The 22475-nt window shown below is 39.6% G+C and overlaps 2 protein-coding genes across 2 annotated transcripts; one reads left to right on the top strand and one right to left on the bottom strand.

Moving 5' to 3' along the window:
• Positions 1-2150: 2150 nt before the first annotated feature.
• Positions 2151-5703, top strand: LOC147337319 (phospholipase A and acyltransferase 3-like). The gene is made up of 5 exons (XM_086303728.1): positions 2151-2304; positions 2764-2836; positions 3002-3110; positions 3333-3601; positions 4887-5703. Exons 2-5 carry the CDS (start codon positions 2822-2824, stop codon positions 5004-5006), a joined length of 513 nt encoding a protein of 170 aa, XP_086159854.1. The 5' UTR covers positions 2151-2304; positions 2764-2821; the 3' UTR covers positions 5007-5703.
• A 1561-nt stretch (positions 5704-7264) lies between these two features.
• Positions 7265-21406, bottom strand: scyl1 (SCY1-like, kinase-like 1). The gene is made up of 18 exons (XM_086303715.1): positions 21088-21406; positions 19621-19761; positions 17320-17442; positions 17010-17236; positions 16836-16926; positions 15853-16008; positions 15480-15638; positions 15202-15309; positions 13347-13460; positions 13085-13240; positions 12799-12987; positions 11774-11849; positions 11365-11574; positions 10424-10572; positions 10244-10318; positions 9603-9914; positions 9087-9165; positions 7265-8658 (listed from the first exon to the last, which is right to left on the bottom strand). The coding sequence occupies exons 1-18, from the start codon at positions 21193-21195 to the stop codon at positions 8534-8536; spliced, it is 2598 nt and encodes an 865-aa protein (XP_086159841.1). The 5' UTR covers positions 21196-21406; the 3' UTR covers positions 7265-8533.
• Between the last annotated feature and the right edge of the window lie 1069 nt (positions 21407-22475).

Here is a 22475-nt window from a genome sequence, read left to right as displayed (position 1 = left end):
GGTAAAAACAACAACAACAACAACAACAAATTAATAACATTAACTTTTAAAATGATACATATTAATTCTGTGTCCTTTATTATGTGTTTCAGTACTGACTTAATGATCTAACTTTACTAATGGAATACAAGCTTTTAAGCAGAGATATTTAAAATGATCATAATAATAATAATAATACAAAACTGAGAAAAAATTGTGGTATTTATTCTCCAGTTGTGCCGAATATACAGTGAAATATTCATTACAAACACATTAGTCAACATCAGCCGCTGCCAGCAGTTAATGTTTTCCTATTTGCTGATATTCGGATATCAACCTATAGGAGCATCATTGCTACTTTTAAATTTCATTCCCTGTCATTCCACTTATTTAGATGACTTCTATGATCCTGGTTTTCAATTCATGTTGAATTTAAATTTAATACAGGCCACTCCAGGTGGGGTGAAGTTCATCAGGGGAGAAAATTATATTGAATAAGGATGATTTTTGTAGTTAAAATAAAAAAAAAAAGAGTTTCGTGATGCTGCCAAAGTTTTCACAGGGTGACAGGCAGTGCAGTGAAAATGTATTTGCTCCCTTCCTAATTTCTTTTTGCATATGGGCATAAATGTTGTGGATCATCCAATAAATTTTGATATTAAATAATAAATAAGTACCCAAATTAATTCAAAATGCAGTTTGGAAATTAAGATTTGATTTAATGGCATAAAAAGTCTACTTGGCCCTCTGCGAAAAAGTAATTGCTCCTTTCAAAAAGCAGCACATCATCCCACCATCTAAAGAAACCTATGAACGTGTGAGAAGCAGTCAGTGACATCTATCAGTCTGGAACCGGTTAAGAGCCATTTTAAAGCTTTGGGACTGCAGTGAACCACGTTGAGAGACATTATCCATAAATGGAGAAAACAGCACAACTAGCACCACTGACGAACAGTGGGCTGTGAGGTCAGTTCCTGCAGTCAGCTGAGACTGCAGAAGTCACTCGGATGAGTGATGAAACGTTTCTCCCATTGAAAACGCTACATTCAGATGAACATAATCAACCTTTTGGGGTTTACCTACCTGGATGACTGAGCATGCATCAAGACACAAATACATGACTAATTTTTTTTGAAATGCGAAGGATACATTTTGGAAGAGTAACATTTAAAAACAGCTAAAACCATTAAAAATCTGCTCATTTTTCTCATTTAATGACCATCAGATGATGAATAACATGAAACATGGCAAGAAAAACATATATAATTTCACCTTTTTTTTTTCCCACTCTCACTTTAGTCTGCTGTCATTACAAGGATGTCACCATCTGCAGCTCACAAGACAGACAGGCTTTACATGGACAGTGTTAATTAAGAAAAAACAGCATTCAAACATATCTACAGTTCCCTTCTGTTTAACAATCCTGCCATCAGCACATCAAGAACTCCAAGCTTATTGTAAAGACATCCAGTGGGCCAGGCTGGACCTTTAGAAGGGCCGGATCTATCCCCTTGTTTGACACCCCACATTTAAACTGTACAAATATAAACTCCAGCAATTTTTGACTTCCTACTGAAGCAAACAAGCATACGTCGTCACGTCGTCACGCAATAAAAAAATCCTCGTGAAGATTTAGTTCTCAGTTATATTTAAACCGAAAGTGTTGGGGGTTCTAAAGGTTGAGTTGCGTGTTTTTCTGCGCGTGGCCATCATAACTGATCACGGAAAGAAGAAAGAGAGGGGGTGGCGGATAATAAACCGGCGATTTAAGAGAAAGAAAATGTCGTTATTTGTTGAAATTAGACTTTAAAGTCAAGCACCTGCCGGACCAAAAAAGGTAAAATAAAAATAATATTAACAAAAATAAATAATAACAAAATAAATGCGAATAAATTATACATAAATTAAATATTTTAAATGAAATTTACCCATGATAAAATCACACATTTATGAAAGAAAGAAAATAAAAAGTGTAGGTATTTGTAGCTGAAACAAAAGCAGACTCTTGATTCCTTCACACTTAATTTTATCACATCATTAAATATTCACGCGTTTTCTTGTAATATTCTTGCACCTTGCTTAAACAATCAGTCATCTTAAAAGTCATCTTAAAAATCACCTGACGCTTAAAAAAGACAAATAAAATACTGCCACGCGTTTATTTTGAAGGGCACTGAGCACGCGCACGAATCAGCTGATCGCTCGCGAGTGAGCTTTTGATGTTTGCGTCGGCGACGTCTCTCATTTCAAAACGAAAGGGTTCGAGATCGTTTTGACAACCGCAATAAGAACAGAAGAAGGAGAAGAAGAGTCTGGTCGCTGCAGGTAAGGAATTAACCCGATCAAAGACCTCCCACAGCTGAGGGTCGCGTGAATGATGGTGTTACCTCACGGCTTTTGGGTGATGCAAACACGGACCAATTCTGGCTAATCTTCTTCGTGTGCGATTTTTAAACACTCTTTGTGACTTATTTTGATATATAAGTCTCTAAAAGTGCGAGCTTTTCTCTAACATTCGCTTCTTTGGCGTTTATTTCCACGAAAGAGGTTATGCAGAGGTTATGCTAATGTGCCAGTTTATTAGGAACATCAACAATCCTGCAGCTGTTTTTAAGAGGGGCGCTGTTCAGCTCAGGAAGGATCTAGCCCGGTTTGGTGTGCAAAAACATACAGATATTTAAAGTGTTATTAGATTTATCGGTCTTTTACTTTCATTATGTATCACGTGGTGTGCTTAAATCTGATGTGTACTTTTATTTATTTATTTATCTTTAATCCCTACAGCTGAAAGTCGTCAGGAAGTCCAACAAATCGGAAGTTCGCAGACCAAAGACAGGCTGACATGGCCCCAACACTGGTTAGTAAAAGAATGTGATGGCATTTATAGCCTCAGAGCTGTTTATTACATCAAGCTGATTTCTATTTAAAGCGAGTCAGCGTGATCGGGTCAAATGTGCTGCAATTATTGAGAAACACACTCTTTTGGAAATTCAAACATTTTTCCCCTCTCTTCTAATCCAAGTATGACGAAAAGCCAGAGCCTGGGGATTTAATCGAGATCTTTCGTGGCTCTTACCAGCACTGGGCTGTGTACATTGGCGATGGCTTTGTTGTTCACTTGGCACCACCCTGTGAGTCCCTCCACACACATATACACACACACTGTCTGGACTCCTTCCCCCAAACCCCATCACTGAAAACAAAAGGCAGCTTATCTGAGAGGCCACATGCAGATTCTGTGATGTGGGTTTTCAGGACAGAACAGAATGTAAATTATTTGTTGGGGTACAGCCAACTCAAAACACAAACTCTTGCAATATTCAGCATGTAAACTGAGTGGGTTTTGTCCCCAGCTGAGGTCCCGGATGCCGGCTCCAGCAGCGTGATGTCTGTCATAACTGAGAAGGCATTGGTGAAGAAAGATGGGCTGTGGGACGTGGTGGGAACTGACGAGTGGAAAATCAGCAACAGTCTGGACAAGAAGTACGAGCCGCACTCGCCTGGTGACATTGTGAGGGAGGCCCGCAGGCTGGTGGGCCAGGTGCTGCCGTACTGCGTCGTCAGGAGAAACTGCGAGCATTTTGTCAATGAGCTGCGCTACGGCAAGGCGGAGTCCCGGCAGGTAGGCCCAACCACGTCAATCCTTTGTGTCACTATAAAAACACGAAGTGAGACAAAGCACTGACACACAGGCGGTGGCGGAGGCTGGGCGGTGTAAGTTTCAAACAATAGAAATCTTCAGTGAAGAAGGAAAAAATAGCAGAAAAAGCCAGAACAAATTTACAGAAGAAATAGTTCATTTCTTAACCATGGAGAACCCATGGGGTCAGAGCCAACCCCACTGGTTTACTAGGGAAACCATGGGGTCAAATTTGACCCCATGGGTTCTCCAGGGTTAAAACAAACATGGGGATTAAAGATTCATTCATAGCTATAACTTTGAATCCTTTCATTCTTCTGTGACACCAGCTGGGAAATTATCTCTCATACCAAACATTGCTTGCTCCACCCCTCCTGTTTGCTCTGGAGGTTTGCCATCTTCTAAATGATGAATGGCTCAATCAGTTGCAATTAGCTGTAATTAAATATCAGTTAATTTATTTGTCTGTTAGGGATTCAAAGCAGGGTACAAGAGGCTTTCCAGCTTCATACAACACCGAAACATCAAAATGTCACCACATATTTAACAAGGTAAAGGATTATGTAAGAAACTAAAGAGTGAGGTAACAGTGGGAAGGGCTTTTAAAGGGCGGAATGATATCAGTGGAGTCAACGTGCTGCATACAGTGATAAGAGGAAACTTTTGGGGCCTGGGACATGGCAGGGCAGGTCTGTGTACGCTGATTTTACAACCTTTAGTTAATATTTAAATCTAAGCATCAGTGAGTAAACGTGTAAATTGTGAAATTGTATCTGATCCTGGAAACTAAACAGACAAAGCCTTCAAAGATTAGTTGAATTTGCTTAAAGTGCATTGAAGTCCACCCATTACCTTTTCTGAACAAGGCTCTGAGTCAAAATGAAACTTAACAGGCAGTGAAAGTGAAACTCTAAACTGCTCCCAGTGCAGGTGAAACTCAGTAGGAGCGTCAGCTGCTCTTACTGAATCAAGTTCTGCATCCACTTGATTTCTCCTATTCCAAACTTTGTACATTAAGTATAAACACTGATGTGTTGTTTCAGGAATGCTTCTTTCAGACACTAAGAACAAATAAATGTCATGATCTTTTAATTAGAAGATGTTTTCACTGAAACCCAATCCGCCCAAAATCTTTTAAAAGTTCAAATCGTTATTTTTTTTTTTAAAGTTGGGCAGTGTTGGGGATTTAAATTTTTTTTGCTACTTTATAAATTTCAACAAAAAAAATAAATCACGTTAGCTGCAATGATGTATGTTTTCCTTGCAGGTGCGTAAGGCAGGAGAGGTCGCCATGTATGCAGGCTTGGCTGCGGCTGCGGGTGTGGGTGTTTTAGCGCTGGCACGATGGTTGGGAGGAAGCAAAAACGAAAACAAGGAAACGCAGTGATGAACCTTCGTCCTCTTTTGTTTTGGGTCTGGATTAGCAGATCACCAGCAAAGCCTAACTGGCGCCTGCCATAATCAGTCGCAGATAAATAACACTGCCAAACTTGCATGCAGTTATGTGTGATTTAGCAGGAAATTGGGATCGGCTTCACCCCTATCTGTCCTTCATGTTGCCTTTTGTTTTGTTTTTTTGGGGGGGGAAATGATGTAAGGCTGGCTAGTTTGTATTTTTGGGGTTGTTTAAAATTTGTACATACAGCACAAGTTTGACAGTTTTTCCTCAGAAGATGAAATATGTGGTTTTCATATCAATGAAATGACTCATGAGGGATGACGGTTGGAGGGTATTTATGATTATATAATATATGATAACTTTATAAACTCACAAATGGTTTTAAAGTAAATGGGTATAATCAAACATCGGGAGAGAAAATAGGAAGTGCTATAAGTGAATACTCAATATTAAGCTAATGAGTCTCTATGCTAGGTTATGTAGGATTTCTTAAAAAAAGAGCAAAAAACCTTACATGATCAACATGTTTCTACAGTTCACAGATATATCGTGTTACACTGTTCCTCTGATGTTTCACTGTTTGAACAAGTTTTAAATAAATGAATTGTTTGACTCAATGATAGCCTGGAATGTGTGTGTGATATAGCATTCTTGTCATTGGACCCTTAAATACAGCCTATTACATTAAAGTCTTTGCAAAGGCACCCTGCACCATTCTTGCACTTCCAATTCTGTTCATCCCTGAAACCAAATGAAGCTTTCACAAAGGAAAAGTCTATGATCTATGTCTAGGATAAACATCACTGCACAGCATTTGTAATTCCCACATCTGTACTAGTTCTTGACTGACTAACATCTTACCTTTCAGGGACACTTACAAGCTCTGCAAATTTTGAATATAGTGGAAAAGACCACGAAGAAAATGAAGCAGAGGTATTTTCTGAGAAAGAGACACTTTTTTTTGTGCTATTTTTCAGTTTTGCACAGAGAGGAAAATATGGTGGGGAGTGACGTGTGTGTGTGTGTGTGTGTGTGTGTGTGTGTGTGTGTGTGTGTTATTGTTGATTGTGACTCAAAAAAGCTTTGCCATCTATGGATAAACCAGTGAGAGCAGCAGCTCTACATAAAGACTTTAAGAATACACAAACTTTCTCATAAACCTGCAGCATTTCCTAAGCAAAAGAAGTGGAGATACAATATATTGGGCCTGTACACAGTAACTGAACCTGTCAGCATCGTCCACGTGCCCCACTATCTCACAGAAGTGCAGCTTTTGCCCCACATTTAAACTTGTTGGCATCTGGCCTCCCTATTTTGATCTAACAGATGTCTCTCACAATTATTTAGGTCTTGCTCTGCGGTCTAGTTTAACTAAAAATTTACCTGTGACAGGGATGTCACTCCACATGAAATCTGTAACAGACTCCCACCTGGCCCCATCAGAATCAGCTGATTTTTAAACTATAGCACTTTCCCCCCAGCACTTGTGAACAGGGCTAGATGCAGTTTAACCTCTATTAAAAATAGTGATATGACCCTTCAAAGTTTTCATCAAAATCCATCTTTTTATCTTTTATCACATAAATTTTCAGAAAACAAATAAAACATGCAGGGTAACAGTGCTTGCTTCTGCTACTCTATGTCACAGTTACTAAACTACTGAAACTGATATACATCATATTTATATGCAACACCATCCCCACCAGTGACAACATAGTCCAGCAATCAGTGTTTTCACATCATGCAGTAGTGTTAAACATCTATCTAGTCGTTCTTTTAATACACACGATCCCTCTATCTTACCGTGGGAGGCCTTTAATGATTAGCGATCGAGTTACTGCCAAGAGAAAAAAAAAAACTGTTCTGAAGATGTTGGCTTTAGGTTTTGAAGCTTGTTTATAACAAATGTCACACAGCTATCTCCTACAGCTGTGAATTTACTGGGGGTTAGAAAACCATTGGAAATAACACATTAAATTATTAAATTCTGTGCTAAAGTCTTTATACATCAAGGGCAGGAAAGTAAAATTTTGCATGGCTCATTAAACATACTGAAGTTATTGTATGCTTAAAAAAAAAAAAAAAAAAATCAGGTGATTCTGTGGGAGTCAGGTGGTAACCTTTCTCAGGTTTCACTCATTTCATATGAAATGACCCTTTTATACGAGCTAACAAAGAAAGCAGCAGGTGTTATCAGAACTCAGATTACAGATACAAACATACTCACTAACCTTCAAACACAGGAAGACAAGCATAGAAGAAGAAACTTTATTTAATACGTCAGAATAGCTCACATGCTACATGATTTGTTTTCTTAGTAAAACATCCGGATTTCTTTCGACTAATGCAGCGTAGTCCTCTTCATAACTGGACCCGAACAACCAAAACCCAGATTTTAGATCCAGTGGTGATGGGTTCGGATTGTGTCAACTGGCTCATCCATAAAACGTCTAGCTCGAAAGACCAAACCTAGAAATACCATATCTGACCCAGACAGGCCACACAGGGTCACGCTGTACGCTTTAATGCGTTCCAGGTCCGCTTCTCAAGTGTCAGTTTAAATGTGGAGTTATTGATCCCGTCAATTAATTAAAGGCACAAATAATAAAATCAAAAGTATAAAAAGGTTCTCCTTCACCTATACCAAACCATATATTGCCTAAAATGACTTGGTGGTAAACAAGTGATTCCAAAAGGTGATCATAAGCACTATAGACGATTTCACATAGCCTCCACCACAAGGCTACAAACTCACCTGATTTTGCCCTAAAACCACCGGATTTGCATCTTTCTATGTCCCAGCTCCTCCAAAGTGCATGTTTATCATTTAAAGATCTCTAAGCAGTCACCTGTGTTACCTGTCGGGTCACTTCTGTAAAATACAGTGTTGCATGTGCAAAGTAAATTCAGCACGTTTTTAATTTCTTGCCATGAAGCCTTTTGTTAGGCCACACAATACACAGTGCATGCATGAACTTATTCTTAGTCTGTAACTGAATTAAAACATTCGAAACCACAGTGTGTGTGTGTGTGTGTGTGTGTTCACATGTACTGAAAAACATTCAGCACAACAATACATGTGTGAAGAAAAATTCTATTACGTATATATATATATATATATTTGTGGGTTTTTTTCTTCTAAAAAAGTCATTTTTTTAAGACAGGATGCACCAGTTATGTACATATAGTTTACAAGAGCAACTGTGGGAGTCATGAATAAAAAATAATGAGGGGGACATCGTCTGAAACCTGCTCAGGCCTCTGCTGCAGGGGGTGCTGCTCTCCAGATTTCCTCTCCGTCTCCATCTTTTATCTGTGTCAGTTTTTTTTTTTTTTTTAGAGGAACAAAGACAGAAAATCCCCAAACTAAAAGTCGTCCAGAGGAAAGGTTCTCCTCTGCCTTCTCCATTTTAGCGACTGTCAGTTTTCTTTAATGCTGCCACTTCTTTCTGGTCCTTAACTTGTGGAATGTGGAACCTAGATCTGCTGCTTTGTGCCACTCTGTTAGGTCCTCATCAGTCCAGCTTGCGCGCGCCCAGTTTGAGAGGACCTTTAGCAGCTTTTCGTTCCGCCCGTTTCGCCTCCAGTTCCTTCCTCCTCTCCTCGCGTTTCTTTTTGGACAGCTCTGCCTTGCTGAGACCTAAGTGAAAATAAAACCAGAATGTCAATGACATCGTAGCTCAGGAGGCACATGATCGATCACAATTCACATGCTACTGCCTGTAAAACAAAAAAATGTGACCTTGGCTCTGAGAGCAGTTTGACTAAAGACCTATCAGCTGATCATTGTGAGCAAATTTCACTAAAATCAGACTAATGATCTAGGAGGTGTCATTCTTATGAATTGTGAACAGACATATGATGGATTTTTCACTGGTCCTTTACTGAATAAGCTAAAAATAAAGGGGCAGCTCTGTGATTTATTACTGCAGGTCTATATTTTCAGAAGCCTCACAGGAAACGCTAAAAATGCCCGACTGAAAGGAGGTACGAACTGAGTGGAGTCTCTACAATCAGGCCAATCCAGGTTCTCATTTCTGATTAAGGTAACCTCGTTGTTGGACTTACCCTGGCTTCCATCTACCGACTCCCAGCTCTCCTCAGCTCCCCAGTCTCCTGTTGGCTCTGCGCCCCAGCCATCTCCAGACTATCGTTGAGAAAACAACACAAACATAATTCTCTGTTATTCAAACCTAATCAAGCCAATGTACAATTACTGAAGAAAAAAAAATCTAATTAAATTCTTTAAAAATAAATAAATAATATAATATTTAGTGATCTTGATCTCAATCGATAGATAGATCTGTTAATGCCCTTTTCTTAAACAACAGCGATTTTATTTTGAAGGTAAAAAAGAAGAAGAAAAAAAGCCCACCGTGATGCTGAGGGCTGATCATGTGACTGCAGCTTTATGGTGTGCTCTGTTAAAATGCCATTTCAATGAAATCGGATAAAGTTTGGTGTTCCCTCTAATACACATGTAAGACTTTCAAGCCATAATCAAAAGTGCATTTAACACTCCGTTGTTTTTTTCTCTCAAATCTGAAAACCAACTTCTGTATTTTTGGCTCACTGCGCTCTCACCGTGGCAGCAGACATGCTGGCTGTGTTTCTCTGGGACACGCTGGCGAACAGATCATTTTGACTGGCGCCCTTTGTCGTGCTGTCCCAGTTGTACTCGCTGGCTAACCGCACACCTTCGGGCAGGGGCAGCGTTTTATTGGCCGAGCTTGTGTCGGTCTCCTCCTCCCCCCAGTCGTTCCCCCAGCCTTCCTCGCCTGCAGAGCTCTGACCCTGACCTTCTTTCTCGTTGGACCAGCTGTCATCGGCGTCCCAGCCTGAGCTCCAGTCGGAGCTCTGTTTTTTCACCACCATGGAGGTGGATGAGCGGCTCGCCTGCGTCACAGCGAAGAAAACTGAAATGAGTCCAGCTGCAGCTGATTTTTCCACATCTACATACACCCCCCAGATGTGACCAATTATTTTTTTGTTTTTACAGTGGAGAATTTTTTTTTAAACATTTGTTTTCAATAACATATACAAGTATATATTACAGGTAAATGGGAACCTTTCAAGTCAGCACACTATACTAGGAGGATTAATAGTTTAATATGACTCACAGTAATCTAACAATATCAGCAGTGCTCACAGCATTAGAGGAAGTAGAATGAGCACAAAAGGAATGACTGTCAAATAACTGCATTGCTTAGCATCTTCCGTCTGACCTTCTTTTTGGATGAACTCATTCCTGACCAGTCGGTGTTCCAGTCATCGGGCTCAGTCTGAGCTTTCTCTGGCTCCTTTGAGGAAACGTGCAGTCAATTTATGTGATTTCAAATTATAATTATGTGAGACCATAATCTTCCATTTATGCACAATACATATCCTAACTATTTTCTCCCTACCTCCAAACTTCCCCAGTCCTCCTCCTCATCCCAGCGGTCTCCTACAGGCTCATCATTGTTGTCTCTTACTTCAAGAGTCTGTGATTGGTTGGCACGACTAGAGGCACCGTGGTGAGTCAGGGAGGCTTGTTGATTTTTGTCTTGAGAACCTGAGATTGAAAGAAACGTTTTAATGTGAGACACTGATTCAAGGCACTGATTTGTGTGGGAACACTTAATAAATTAAAGAATAGTAACTGGGATACAGAGGCCGTTATTCTGCTGCTACACACAGGTTTTAAACTGCTAAGCGGGGATCTGCTATAGCTTTTCATATTTATAACCATAAGTATACATGTTCATAGCCTGCATATAGCTTGTACACTCACTACAGTTATAGCCTGTACATACTTATAGCTATAGTAAATTGATAACATAGTACCGTGTACATTGTAACACATTTATAATAGATCTATATTCTGTAATATATCTATATTTTTGCTAAAGCACTTCTGGATGGACGCAAACATCATTTTGTTGCCTTGTACTTGTGCAATGAATTCTATTCTATTCTGTGAGATCCACTGACTTGCCTGAAGTTACAGATCTATCAAAGCACAATGCAGGGACTCCAGCAACACCTAAAGGGAAGAGGAACAACTTTATTGACTGACCAAGGCATTTTGGCTTGTGGCCTCATCAGGGTCATCTGAAGGTCACAAGCTGAAACGCGTTGGTCAGTCAATAAAGTCTTAGATCTGTATTGACAGATGAAGGCTTTGTGTTGTAAAAGGAAGCTGACACCTCCCAGCACCAGCAGTCCCACTATTATAGACACATACACTTATTCCAGTGTTGATATTCTTTAGATGATTCTATTTAGATTAAATATGCATGTTAGTGTATGTAAATCTTTTTTTTTTTTTTTTTTAAAAAGGCAGGGTGCTGTGGTTCCACCTCACCTGTTGCGGCTGTTCCATCACTGGCACTAGGGGGAGTAGTGGGGCTGGTGGCATTAGCGGCAGGTCCACCTCCCTCAGTGCCTGTACCCCCCTCCGTCCCTGGAGCATTGCGGATCAGCTTAGAAGTGAGCGAGCTCATGCCTGTCACAGCCCAGCCAGCCCAACTGGACGAGGCACCTGCAGGCTGAGCAGACGATGCTACGTCCTTTTCTGCAGGATACACAAAACAGAGTTGTTACGTTTAAGTTTTCATATAAAATGTGTCTATTAATTTGATTAAAGCCATCTGAGATAGTTACAGGATTATTTGTTTCTTTTTCTCAAACTCTATTCATGGTAAAGAAACAACTACACAGCATGGAGTTTCTAGTTTGAGGGAAGATTTCCAGTGCAGTTTATAGTTACATACCGATCTCAGCTAGCTTGCTGGGGTCTTCTGACACAGTCTCTAGTTTGGAAAGGAAACTCTTTATGGCTTTGAATGCCTGACACGGAGAAAGAGACAGGCAAAATTAGAGGTTCAGAACAAGCACCAAGACATGTAGACATCCCAGTTTCAGCAAATAGTCCCTTCTTGCACTAGTCGTTTGACAAATGTGACTGAATTAACAAAATCTAAAACCGTAAAACCATATTTGTATTTTAGCTTTGTGCACAATATTGTTTCAACTAATGTTATTTTTTTCTAAAGTCTATTTTTAATTTAATGTCATTTAACTGAAATGTTCTTGCACATTTTATTTTTAGTTAAATGCTGCAAGATTGATAACTCCACCATCACTGCTGGTACACAGCATCAACCGCTGGTTTGCATGCAAGTCTTCAAAACAGCTGTAAGATCGAGGATCAAAAAGACTACAAATAAATTTAAAACATTCTTGGCATAGTTACAGGTAAAACTAAGGAACACTACAAACCAACGCAAGAGTACAAGCTGTGAGAAACCATGAAACCACATATCTCCAGCAGTCGAATACCTGACTCGCTGAGTTTTTATAGTCATTATCTAGACTTTTGTTTCTGTAATTTCAGGTCATCACATTTTTTATCTTGTAAGCACAAAAGAGCACCTTTTTAAATTCATTTGTTTTATTTTGTCTTATTTTGAATTCCTGCTTGATTCTTGCTTTTTTGTTGCTATGATTAGCCATTTGTGAAAAGCCTCCGTGTGCAACTGATGTTTGTTAAAAAGAAATTGTTAAAATAATACATTTCAGTTCATTCTGGTTTTTTGTATTCAAAGTATAGAAAAAAAAAATACTGAATGGTTGATTTGAATGAGTATACCAGTGCAATTGTAGGCAACATATGGCCAAAAACAACATTTGTTTTTGAAGGTTATTTGAACATACTGCAATCATATATATACACATCTATCTATAGCTCTATCTATATATTGTGATATTCGATTTTCCTCACATCACCCAGCCCTACCTGATCCCTGACGCTCTTATCGGGGTCAACAGTAACAGCACACAGGGTGGGCAGGATACGGGCAGCAATCTCCGTTACACTGTAGTAGTTGTGTGTAGCCGCAAAGCCCAGCACGCCAGCAGAGCGCGACGCAGGGAACGGGTCCTTTGTGGCTCGAGAGAAGGCAGAAATCAGAACGCGCTGTCGAGTCTGTGAACAGCGAGACAATTAAATTCTTTACTGAGCACTGATCTCAGTCTTTCTGTTTTTTTTTTAAGTTTTACACAGTGATGCAGGTCTGCCTTACCCCAGCGTTGAGGTAGGAGGCGATTTTTCCCAGGCAGACGGTGGTGTTGCATCGGATTGGGCCTTGTTCGTCTCTAGCCTGGAGCCGGGCAAAGTGACGCATCAGTTCCTGGTTCAGGTTGGTCTCATTTAGCTTCGGAGCCAGCAGCAGCATAGACTGGGGGGGAGGGGGAAGAGAGCATATTTAGGATGCTATCTGTCATGTACTATATGTATGAGATAACGCCTGTTATATTGTGCTTGTGTTTAATTGTGAAAACTACCTTCACAGTCTGTTCCCTGATAGCAGGGTTTGTGTCTGTGAAGCCGTGAACAACATGAGGGAAAATCTGGGAATTCACTGCAGCCTCATTCAAATACTGAATGAACTGCTCCATCTGAGAAAGACAGAGACAGAGTTAGGGTGAGTAAAAGATAAATGGTTTTATTCTTTAATACTAGAGATGGCACGATACCACTTTTTTATGTCCGATACCGATATCATAAATTTGGATATCTGCCGATACCGATATGAATCCGATATAGTGTTTTTTTAATCAACAAAACTGTTTTTTAAATATCTTGCTGCATTTTGTATAAGTTCATACTCAAGTTTAAAACAACAACTACACTAAAGCTATTCTGTTATACCTGTATGCAAAAAAAAAAATGTTTCATAGTTCAGCAATACTGATCAATCTAATAAACTTAAACCTACACCATCCTCCCTATTCTGGTATTTTAAAGAGTACTTAGCGTAAATATTAAGCAACCTAACTAATAGGGTTCCAACTCCCAGCAACAAAAATAAATAAATAAAAAATAGGGAACCACCCCTCACGCTCCACCTCATGATGCTTAATCGACGTAATCAACCTTAATTTGATGCAGTGTGAAAAAAAATGCACAGAAATCAATTCTTTTTCAAGAAATATTAAATAGATTCAACATCTTTCTTCAACAAAATTGCAGACTGCACAGATGGTACCTTCCCAAAGGAAAAAGTACTATAGCTTACTAGGGTATATATATTAGACTTAATAGTCACTATATACAGTAATTGACTTCTATTCATTTTACATCAAATTAAAACTTTGGGTGTCAGATAATTATTTATTAAAAGCTAGACATTTTAAATGAGAATAAGAAAGAAAAGTATGTCTTTGTGCCCCCTTTTCCCTGTTAATGCCCTATCGGCCCCCCTGGCTAAACTTTGCTAGATCCGCGCCTGCACAGTTACGTCAGCTACGTAGAAAAAGATCCTGGAGTAGAAAGTAATATTAAATAAATTCTAACAACAGCTGATCAAGCTTAAACGTGCTGCTGTTGTTCAGCCGCTGGTTTCCTCTTTCTGGTGCAAAGTGGGCCAAAAACAAACACGAGAGATGGACTCGCGACAGAAAAGCCGATCAGCTGATCGTTAAGCAGTTTCATGATTGAAGTAGCAGCAAGAAGAGGCAGTCGCTCCATATATCGCTTGTTAAGCTTAACGCAGGAATGCTTTACATTCAGAGATGGACTTACACACTTGCTTTACTTCTCTCGGGGATAACTTTGTCGGAGATGAAATGCCAGGTTGCTAGCGAAGCTCCACATGCTATCCAGACCACCGACAGGTCCCGCATGCCACAGCCGCTCTATCACGTGATGCCTACTGCTCCGACGTGCTAACGTTCTGAGGCGAGTTACGGCGTGTTGCAAGTTTTGTGAGGTGCTTTCGTGATATTTAATGGATCGGATTACACTTTTTATTTTTCTCCGATATCCGATCCAGTAATTTAGGTCAGTATCGGACCGATACCGATACGTAATATCGGATCGGTCCATCTCTATTTAATACAGAGATAAAAACAGCTGGACAGGCATGTGATTAAACAACTGTTTGTTATGTTTTACTGTTCTTTTAACCAATGTTTCTCTTTCCATGCTAGAAATAACATACCATAAAATTAAATATGAACTCTATATTAAAAACGTAAAATAAATAAGAACACCATCTCGGCAATATTCACCCTAATCACTGAAAAATCTCTGAAACTAGTCAATATTTAAAAAGAACAAAACTGTTTTGTGCAGAACTTGTTTTTAAAATCTTACACATAATTACCTCTGCAAGGAAACCAAAAGAATATTCCACACCTGCTGCAGAAGTCGTATCCTCATAGCTCGGTCTGTGGAGGAGAACATTTTCACAATGACAGGGATGATTTTCTGCTGGTACTCTTCTGCTGACAGAAATTTTCCCACCTAGAAAAACAGAGGAAGAGAGAGAGATGGAAGAAAAAGAAGTGCACAGATATAGCTACAATCATGTCATTTTTCAACTTGTCTCGAGAATGATTTTACTGATGATTATTGTCTGCTTCACTGTCTGTTTCTAATTAGGGTCTAAAGTCGCCTCGGGAGTTGGGATTTACCTTAAAGAGTGGTGTGAGGACGACAGCGCCTGCATTGCCAAACTCAAAAGCGGTGAGCAGCTGAGGCAGGACTTTGTGCTTACAGAAGTCTTCAGGGAAAGAATCGAGATTGTCACTCAGATCCTGGAAGAACTGCTGCTTCTCGGCTGGCTCCTTGATCTAGAAAGGATCGTTTTAAAGAGATCATCTAATTTCTGCAATAGATGATTGGACTAAAGCGAGGCATGGTGTCCAGATTAAACTTGTTTAGCCAAATGCCATCAATCTGTTTGGGATTTTGATTAATATCAACCTCTGTTTTAATACTTCATGCTGTGACTTGACTAGAATGTTTTTATTGTAGTTGTAACACAAACAAAAGTCTGTGTAAGACCTGAATCTCTTCCAGGAAAAGGTTGCTCTCCACAAAGCTGCTACTCAGGAATCCCCCTGGGGCTCTACAGTTCTGGAGAAACCGGGCAGGGTTTGGCCGAGTCCGGGGGTTGGCTCCAACCAGCTCACAGTAATGGGGAACCAGAACCTTGGGGATCTGTGGGAACAGAAAGAAAGAAAAAAAAAAAAACAATAAACTTGACTTATACCTTCTTTTTTTTTCTCATATGACAAAAAAAAATAAAAAAATATATCTTCAGCTGTCAGTGAGCCTATGAAGCAACAGCACTAAGACTAAAGCTCGCAACGAGAGATCACATTTCCTTCATAAGAGCTTCTCCTCGCAGGCCCCTTCATATTTTAAAGACCTCATTAACACACTATTCTGACAGAGCACTCAAAGCACACAGGATGCAGAGCCTTCAGCTATCAGGCCACTCTCTCATAGAACATGCTCTCTACTTTAGGATTGGGCTTAAAACATAAATTCTTGAAAAATCTTAAAATTAGGGTTGGATCAGGTGACCCGGAACTATCGCTTATTTATGCCGCTATAGGCTCAGACTGTTAGAGAGCTTCCCATGATGCACTGAGCACTTCTCCACTCCAGTCATGTTTGCAAGCCATTAACTTTTGTTTCCTCTTTCCTGTGGTTTATCTTTCGTCCTGTTTTCACAGTTTTTTCTCCCTGGTGGCACCAAACGCGGGTTCATATTAGATCATCAGATTCTTGGGTTTCTCTCCAGTTGATCTTAACCATGACATATGTATTATTTAAGGGCCCTGCTATCCCACTATATGTTCAGTCTATTGTTGCTGATTCTTTACATAAGCAGAATCATGTAATTTCCTTTAAACAACAACCATCATAATCTAAATATTCCTAAAAGCTGCATTTTTCTTAAATAAGAGCATGCACTCCAAGGAGCAAGGACAATATTTAATCATAAGGTGTTTGGATAAACAGCAATTGAAGACACAAACCTTTCCCAGGGAACGGAGGGAAGAAGTACGTGGCAGCGGCCCGTTGAACACCTCCCAAATCAGGCAACCTAGTCGCCACACCTCTCCTGCCCTGTAACAAAAATACACACAGGTCAGTGCAAAAGGGTGCAGCCAAAGCGCATCAGGTAGTTTTTCTCTAAATGTCACACTCACCATTTCTCTCCACTGCTGTTAGACATCTCTGGTGGGTCATATTTCTCCATGTCTGGGTAAACTGCCTTTGGTGCAGGGAGCGAGACCCCACTTGGGTCTCCCTGCTCAGGGGCCACATGGTCGAGGGCTCCTAGCTTCCACTCTCCAGCTCGATCCACAAAAACAGCCCATATGCCCAGGTTGTTATGGAGCAGATGGCAGTCATTGATGAGAAAACTCAGAGCTTTCTGTAAGCAAACAGAGGAAGAGACGGTGAGAGACGACTAATAGAGGACAGATGCCACAAACAGCTCAACTCTCCTGTCCTTACCACTATCTGATGGAGTCCCCATGAGATCTCCAGTTCCCCAACACCACCCTTCTCTGCCCGTGCCTTCAGATGGGCTGCCAGGGGTGTAACCTGCTCAGTAACCAGGTAGAGGCTCTTCTCTGTCTGTAACAACCACACCAAGCTCATCAATCAACTAAGAAAGGAAAAAAAATAAAAGCAAAACTATACTTCAAAACTATTCTATGTCACTGCATTAAACAGTAACTTGACATAGGAAAACAGCTTCTCCACAACAGTTTTTGCATTTATCTATCATATGCACAGCACATTTATACATCACAGCATTTTCCCATCAGATCTCTATTAAAAACATGCTATAAATTAATACTAAATTTACTGAATATTGGAGAGTTCAGATCACAGATATTTTAGAAGAAAAAGCGATTACCATTGCTTTGCTGGATATTTGATTATGCACCAGTTCTTCAACATGCTCTATTTTTATCTACTGACTGTTTTTCCTCTGCTTGATTGTATCATTTTCCAACCTTGCCATTGTGTACTTTCATTGCCAGGTGTCTTTGTGAAAGATGTTTTCTCTCAAGAGACTCCTTGCAGGGCTTGCAAAATCGCTAGCCCGACATCCCAGGGCTAGCGATTTTTCTAGTTGGGCTACCAAAATCTATCTCAGCCCTGCCCGTCGGGCTATCATAGGAAAATATATGTCAGTGCTTTTGCATTCTTTTGAAAATGTAGCATCAATGAGCCACTGTCAATATGTGACATATTGAAATCGCGTTAGAATTTGCTCTTGTTTTTTGCTTTCACTTTGCAATCACGCGAACGGTGTGTAGAGAGCGGCAGCACTGATTGGTGAGTGACGATTAATTGCGCACCAATTCCTCTGGCATCGTCTTATCACTCATTAGCTTACTATTCAGACATGACAAGTGAAATCTCCCGCAGCAAGCTTAAACATGTGAGAGGTTGATCGCGCAGAGAATCGCTGACCGTTATGCAGGTGTGTGTGTAAAAGCAGCAGGATTTAAGCCGGTATTTTAGTTCTGCTCAGCCAAATAAGACAGGTCAGGGTGAAGAAGGGGCAGCCAAAGAAAAGCCGATCACAAAACGGAAAAGTTATGAAAAATCAGACTATGAAGCAAAAAAAAAAAAAAAAAAAAAAAAAAGTGCAGCTTTTTTGGTTTCATGGACAAAAGAATTTCTGTGGCTGGAATATGACGAGCTAAATAACATGATGTTCTGCCAGGTGTGTTGTGAGTTTCATTCAATTTCTGAGTCAACAAGCGCCTTTGTTACTGGGACCAGTGATTTTAAGAAAGACCCCATTAGAACCTATGAGAAATGCAAGAAATGCATTATTGCTCAGTCTGCAGTATCTTTCCCAGAACAAACAGCAATTGCAAAAAAACATACTAAAAATAAACCAAGCACAAGAAGAAGTCCTGAAAAAGCTGTTTAAAACAGCGTACTATGTTGCAAAGAGTGAACTACCATTGGCAAAATTTAGCAGTCTTTGCAAACTTCAAATAGCAAATGTCCTAGAATCTTGGTTCCACTTGCCTCTTACCTGTGACTCCAGTGGAAATTTCATATTCAGGATCTGACACAGACTGATTCATGTCCTACACAGTTCTTACAAGTTCATAGAAATTTCTGTTCAATGAGAACCAAGTATTTGAGTTGATGATTGTAATTTTTATACAGTTGTTGTGATTTGTATTTTAACAATTTTTTGATTAATTTTTGTTTCCGTTACAATATTATACATTAAAGTATAATATTGTAACGGAAACAAAACATAAAAAAAAATTGCTTTTTTTTTTTTTTTTTTTAATTCGGGCTACTTAAATTTATTTTGGGCTACCAAAAACTGAAGAGTGCCGAAGGGCTACCAGGGATTTAGAAATTTTGCGAGCCCTGCCCTGGTTAAATAAATGATTAGCTAATGCTGTATGGTTTGCTGGTCATATTCCTTGGATAGATTCTCCAGATGAAAGGGTAAAATCATATCCTTAGTTGAGCTAATAGTGAATAGTGTGTCAATTACACTCTCATTAAAAACCAAAGAGAAAGCTGTGTAATTGTCTGCTACTTCACTCACTATAACTACTATAAAACTACTATAAACCCACAGGAACCTATTCCCACTCACCTCTGTCTTAATGTTTAATATGCAGAGAAGAGCAGATGACAGAAATGAGACACAACTAATTATATGACAATTACAGCAAAACATGGAATCTCAGCTCTAAATATCAAGAAAAGTATGTTTAAAGCAAAGTGGTTTCTGTTAAATTTAAGTCACAATAAAATACATACCTCCAACCCATCAACATAGGCCAGGATGTTAGGGTGACGCAGGGTCTTCATACGCTTGAAGGCAGCCTTGGCGAGCTGGGTCTGCTGCTCTGTGCCCTGAGCCACCTCGTATACAAACACAGACACTGGCTCTCCAGTGGTCTGAGGAGAAAGATTGGAGTAAGAGCAGCCAGTTATAATTACTCCATTGCTCTTAATTAAGCCAATATTTTGTGGTTGTAGTCCAAGTCTAAAATTTTACTCCAACTTGAGTATGCATGTTACTAACAGACATTACTACTTGCATGCCATTTAATTTTGTGTCTCTCCAGTATTTTCTGTTTTGCCCTGTTCTCTCTATACTCTACTTTATCCATTCTCTTCTCTTTTTCTTCAACTTTAACTGATCATGGCAGATTGCTGCCCCACCCTTAGCCTGGTTCTGCCGGACATTTCTTACTTCACACTACAGCCAAGTACAGCACACAGGGGATCATCTGACTGCTGGGTTTTTTCTCTAATATCATAGGGTCTTTACCTTACAGTGTAAAGCCCTTGAGGCCACTGTTGTTGTCATTTGGTGCTATACAAATAAAACTAAATTAATCTGAAGTGAAGCTATCCTGTTCAAACAGACTACTCCCATTTTCCTTCCATTGTAATATTTCACTGGTGTTATAAATTTACAGGTAATATTATCATAGCTATATTTAAGCAATTATAATAGGAAAAAAATCTACATTCACCCTACAATCAAAATTCCAGAAATTAGGGTAAATTATGTACTAGCTTGACTTACACCAACACTCCCATTTCATCGGACTGATGTGAACAGTATCGTGGCCTTACATCCGTGCTGTATTAAATATAGATATAAATGTAGCCATCGTGCAGAAAATATTACCAGTAAGAAGTAACTGTCAATACTGTATACAGAATTTTGAAAAGACATTTAATGTGACTGAGGATGACGAAAGTAGGAAGTTTGGGCTCGGCTGCCCGCGGTGAAGATGATGACACTGAGATTATAGCTTTCCGCTTCTCGGTGATAATAATGAAGCAGTGGGTTGTATGCAGTGCTGTCTGCAGTTAAGACGGAATCTTTCATTCCTGAAATAAAGCATTAACTTTAAAACAGCTCAAATAAGAGCCGTTACTCGGCTAAAACGGGTGACGTGGCGAGAAATACGTGTCTGACTCTGGGGGTAAACAAAAACCCTGAGCTAGGCTAGTCAGCGACAATTATCAGACAGACAGACCAAGCAAAAGAAAAAAAAAAAAGACTACCAAGACTGACTGACTGACTGACTGACTGACTGACTGAACGAATGAATGAAAAACACCCGAAAAACGCTAACAGAGCTGACATTTAATCTGAAGGCTAAATCAAGCTCTAAAGCTGACTTGTCAGCTTATTGGCAGGCCCTACAACCGATCGAGCTAACGCTGACTGCTAGTGCATCAGCAGCAGCGGGATGCCGCTTTTACCTTTCGCTTTCCCCGGTGTAGAGTCCATATTCCGGACTTTTCCTGGCTGTCTGGAAGAAGTTCATACGCAAAGTCTTTCACGGGATCCCTAGCGAAAAAGGACCACATCTCCCCTTAGCTCCGCACTTCATCAAACACACAGCGACAGGTGAACTACACAGTGCTAGCTAGCGACTGGCACGGATGTTAAATGCCTCCGCAGAAACGACTTTTCGGCCTATTAGTTCCACAAGAAGTTAAGCTTACTCAGGTTTTTGAGAAAAAAAAATATATATAAAAGACTTAATTTATTATATATAAATTCCCCTCACTCGTTCTCTCACCAAATTAAAGCCTCAAACTGAACTTTGGGTAGTAATAAAATAATGTCGATTAAAAAAACGTCACCTGTCCAAAAAACGGTTGCAATATGTGTAGCAAAATATAAATTCCGATGAATACTTCTCTATTACAGATTAAAACGTGCTTCACAAAGGCAATCAAACTAATTAAATCCTTAAAAAATATGAAGGGCAATAAAGTTAATTTTTCCATAAAAATATGTGTTCTTAGACATGCCTTAAAGGAAGTTATTGACCATGCCAAGCTGATTTCCTTGGTCAGAATCAGAGCCATCTACTGCTAAGTCAGTTGGACTTTTAAGATCTTATAAGTATGAAAAAAAATCTAAAGTCAAAGCTGACATCCTTACTCAGCATATGTCTCTGATATATTTTTATAAGATAATTTGTGTTGTTTTTTATTAGATGCAATGTAAATGTGAAGAGAGCAAGTAAACGTAGTGAACCTTTTTCAGCTCAGACAGGACTAGGACCATAAACTTCATCTGTTAAAAACAGAACAAATAGATCAAATACATTATTAATGTGCAAAAAGTCTTGGGCCACTCTTCGTTTCCTTATATTTCTCTCCAAACAAGGTACAGTATGCCGCCTCCACCGTGTTTTACAGATGGCTGTAGACCCTCACTGTGCTCACTGTTGATGAGACTTCATCAAACGGTGAATGAATCATCTGAAGGGTCTGATGATCTCTAGAGTCCAATTTTAGGACTTTGCTGGATTTTTTTTTTTCCTATTTCTTAAGAATTTGACTTTAGTCTTCATCTAATGTGGATAGTTTCTATGCTTGAGATTACTTCTTTTGTCCTCCACTTGTCCATTTTACAAAAATATTTTAAAGATACACACAATTCACACCATTGTGAGTTGTTTTTCTTAAACTACATTTTATGTATACGAACCAATTCACAAAAACAGTCACTTCAATACACGTTATATCGTAATGTAGAGACTCTACAATATATATAAACTTCAGATGTCCCGCTACGAACAATGGTGGGAAGGAAAAACACCTTTTTAACAGGAAGGGTAAACTGATGCAACCTA

This window comes from Aulonocara sp. 'chitande type north' Nkhata Bay, linkage group LG2 (genome assembly GCF_057382095.1).
Source record: "Aulonocara sp. 'chitande type north' Nkhata Bay isolate Kocher_YH1m ecotype deep benthic linkage group LG2, A_spYH_male_GT1.1, whole genome shotgun sequence".
NCBI lineage: Eukaryota > Metazoa > Chordata > Actinopteri > Cichliformes > Cichlidae > Aulonocara > Aulonocara sp. 'chitande type north' Nkhata Bay.
The sequence above is the reverse complement of the archived record's forward strand: the minus strand, read 5'-3'. Positions and strand labels throughout refer to the sequence as shown.

Coding starts and splice junctions, on each gene's coding strand:
- LOC147337319 (XM_086303728.1), top strand. Junction 3,111..3,332: donor TGTTCACTTGGCACCACCCT/GTGAGTCCCTCC, acceptor TTTTGTCCCCAG/CTGAGGTCCCGGATGCCGGC. Junction 3,602..4,886: donor GCAAGGCGGAGTCCCGGCAG/GTAGGCCCAACC, acceptor TTTTCCTTGCAG/GTGCGTAAGGCAGGAGAGGT.
- scyl1 (XM_086303715.1), bottom strand. CDS start 21,195: ATGTGGTCCTTTTTCGCTAGGGATCCCGTGAAAGACTTTGCGTATGAA. Junction 16,009..16,835: donor CCCTCCGTTCCCTGGGAAAG/GTTTGTGTCTTC, acceptor CTGTTCCCACAG/ATCCCCAAGGTTCTGGTTCC. Junction 11,850..12,798: donor ATAAGAGCGTCAGGGATCAG/GTAGGGCTGGGT, acceptor TCTCCGTGTCAG/GCATTCAAAGCCATAAAGAG.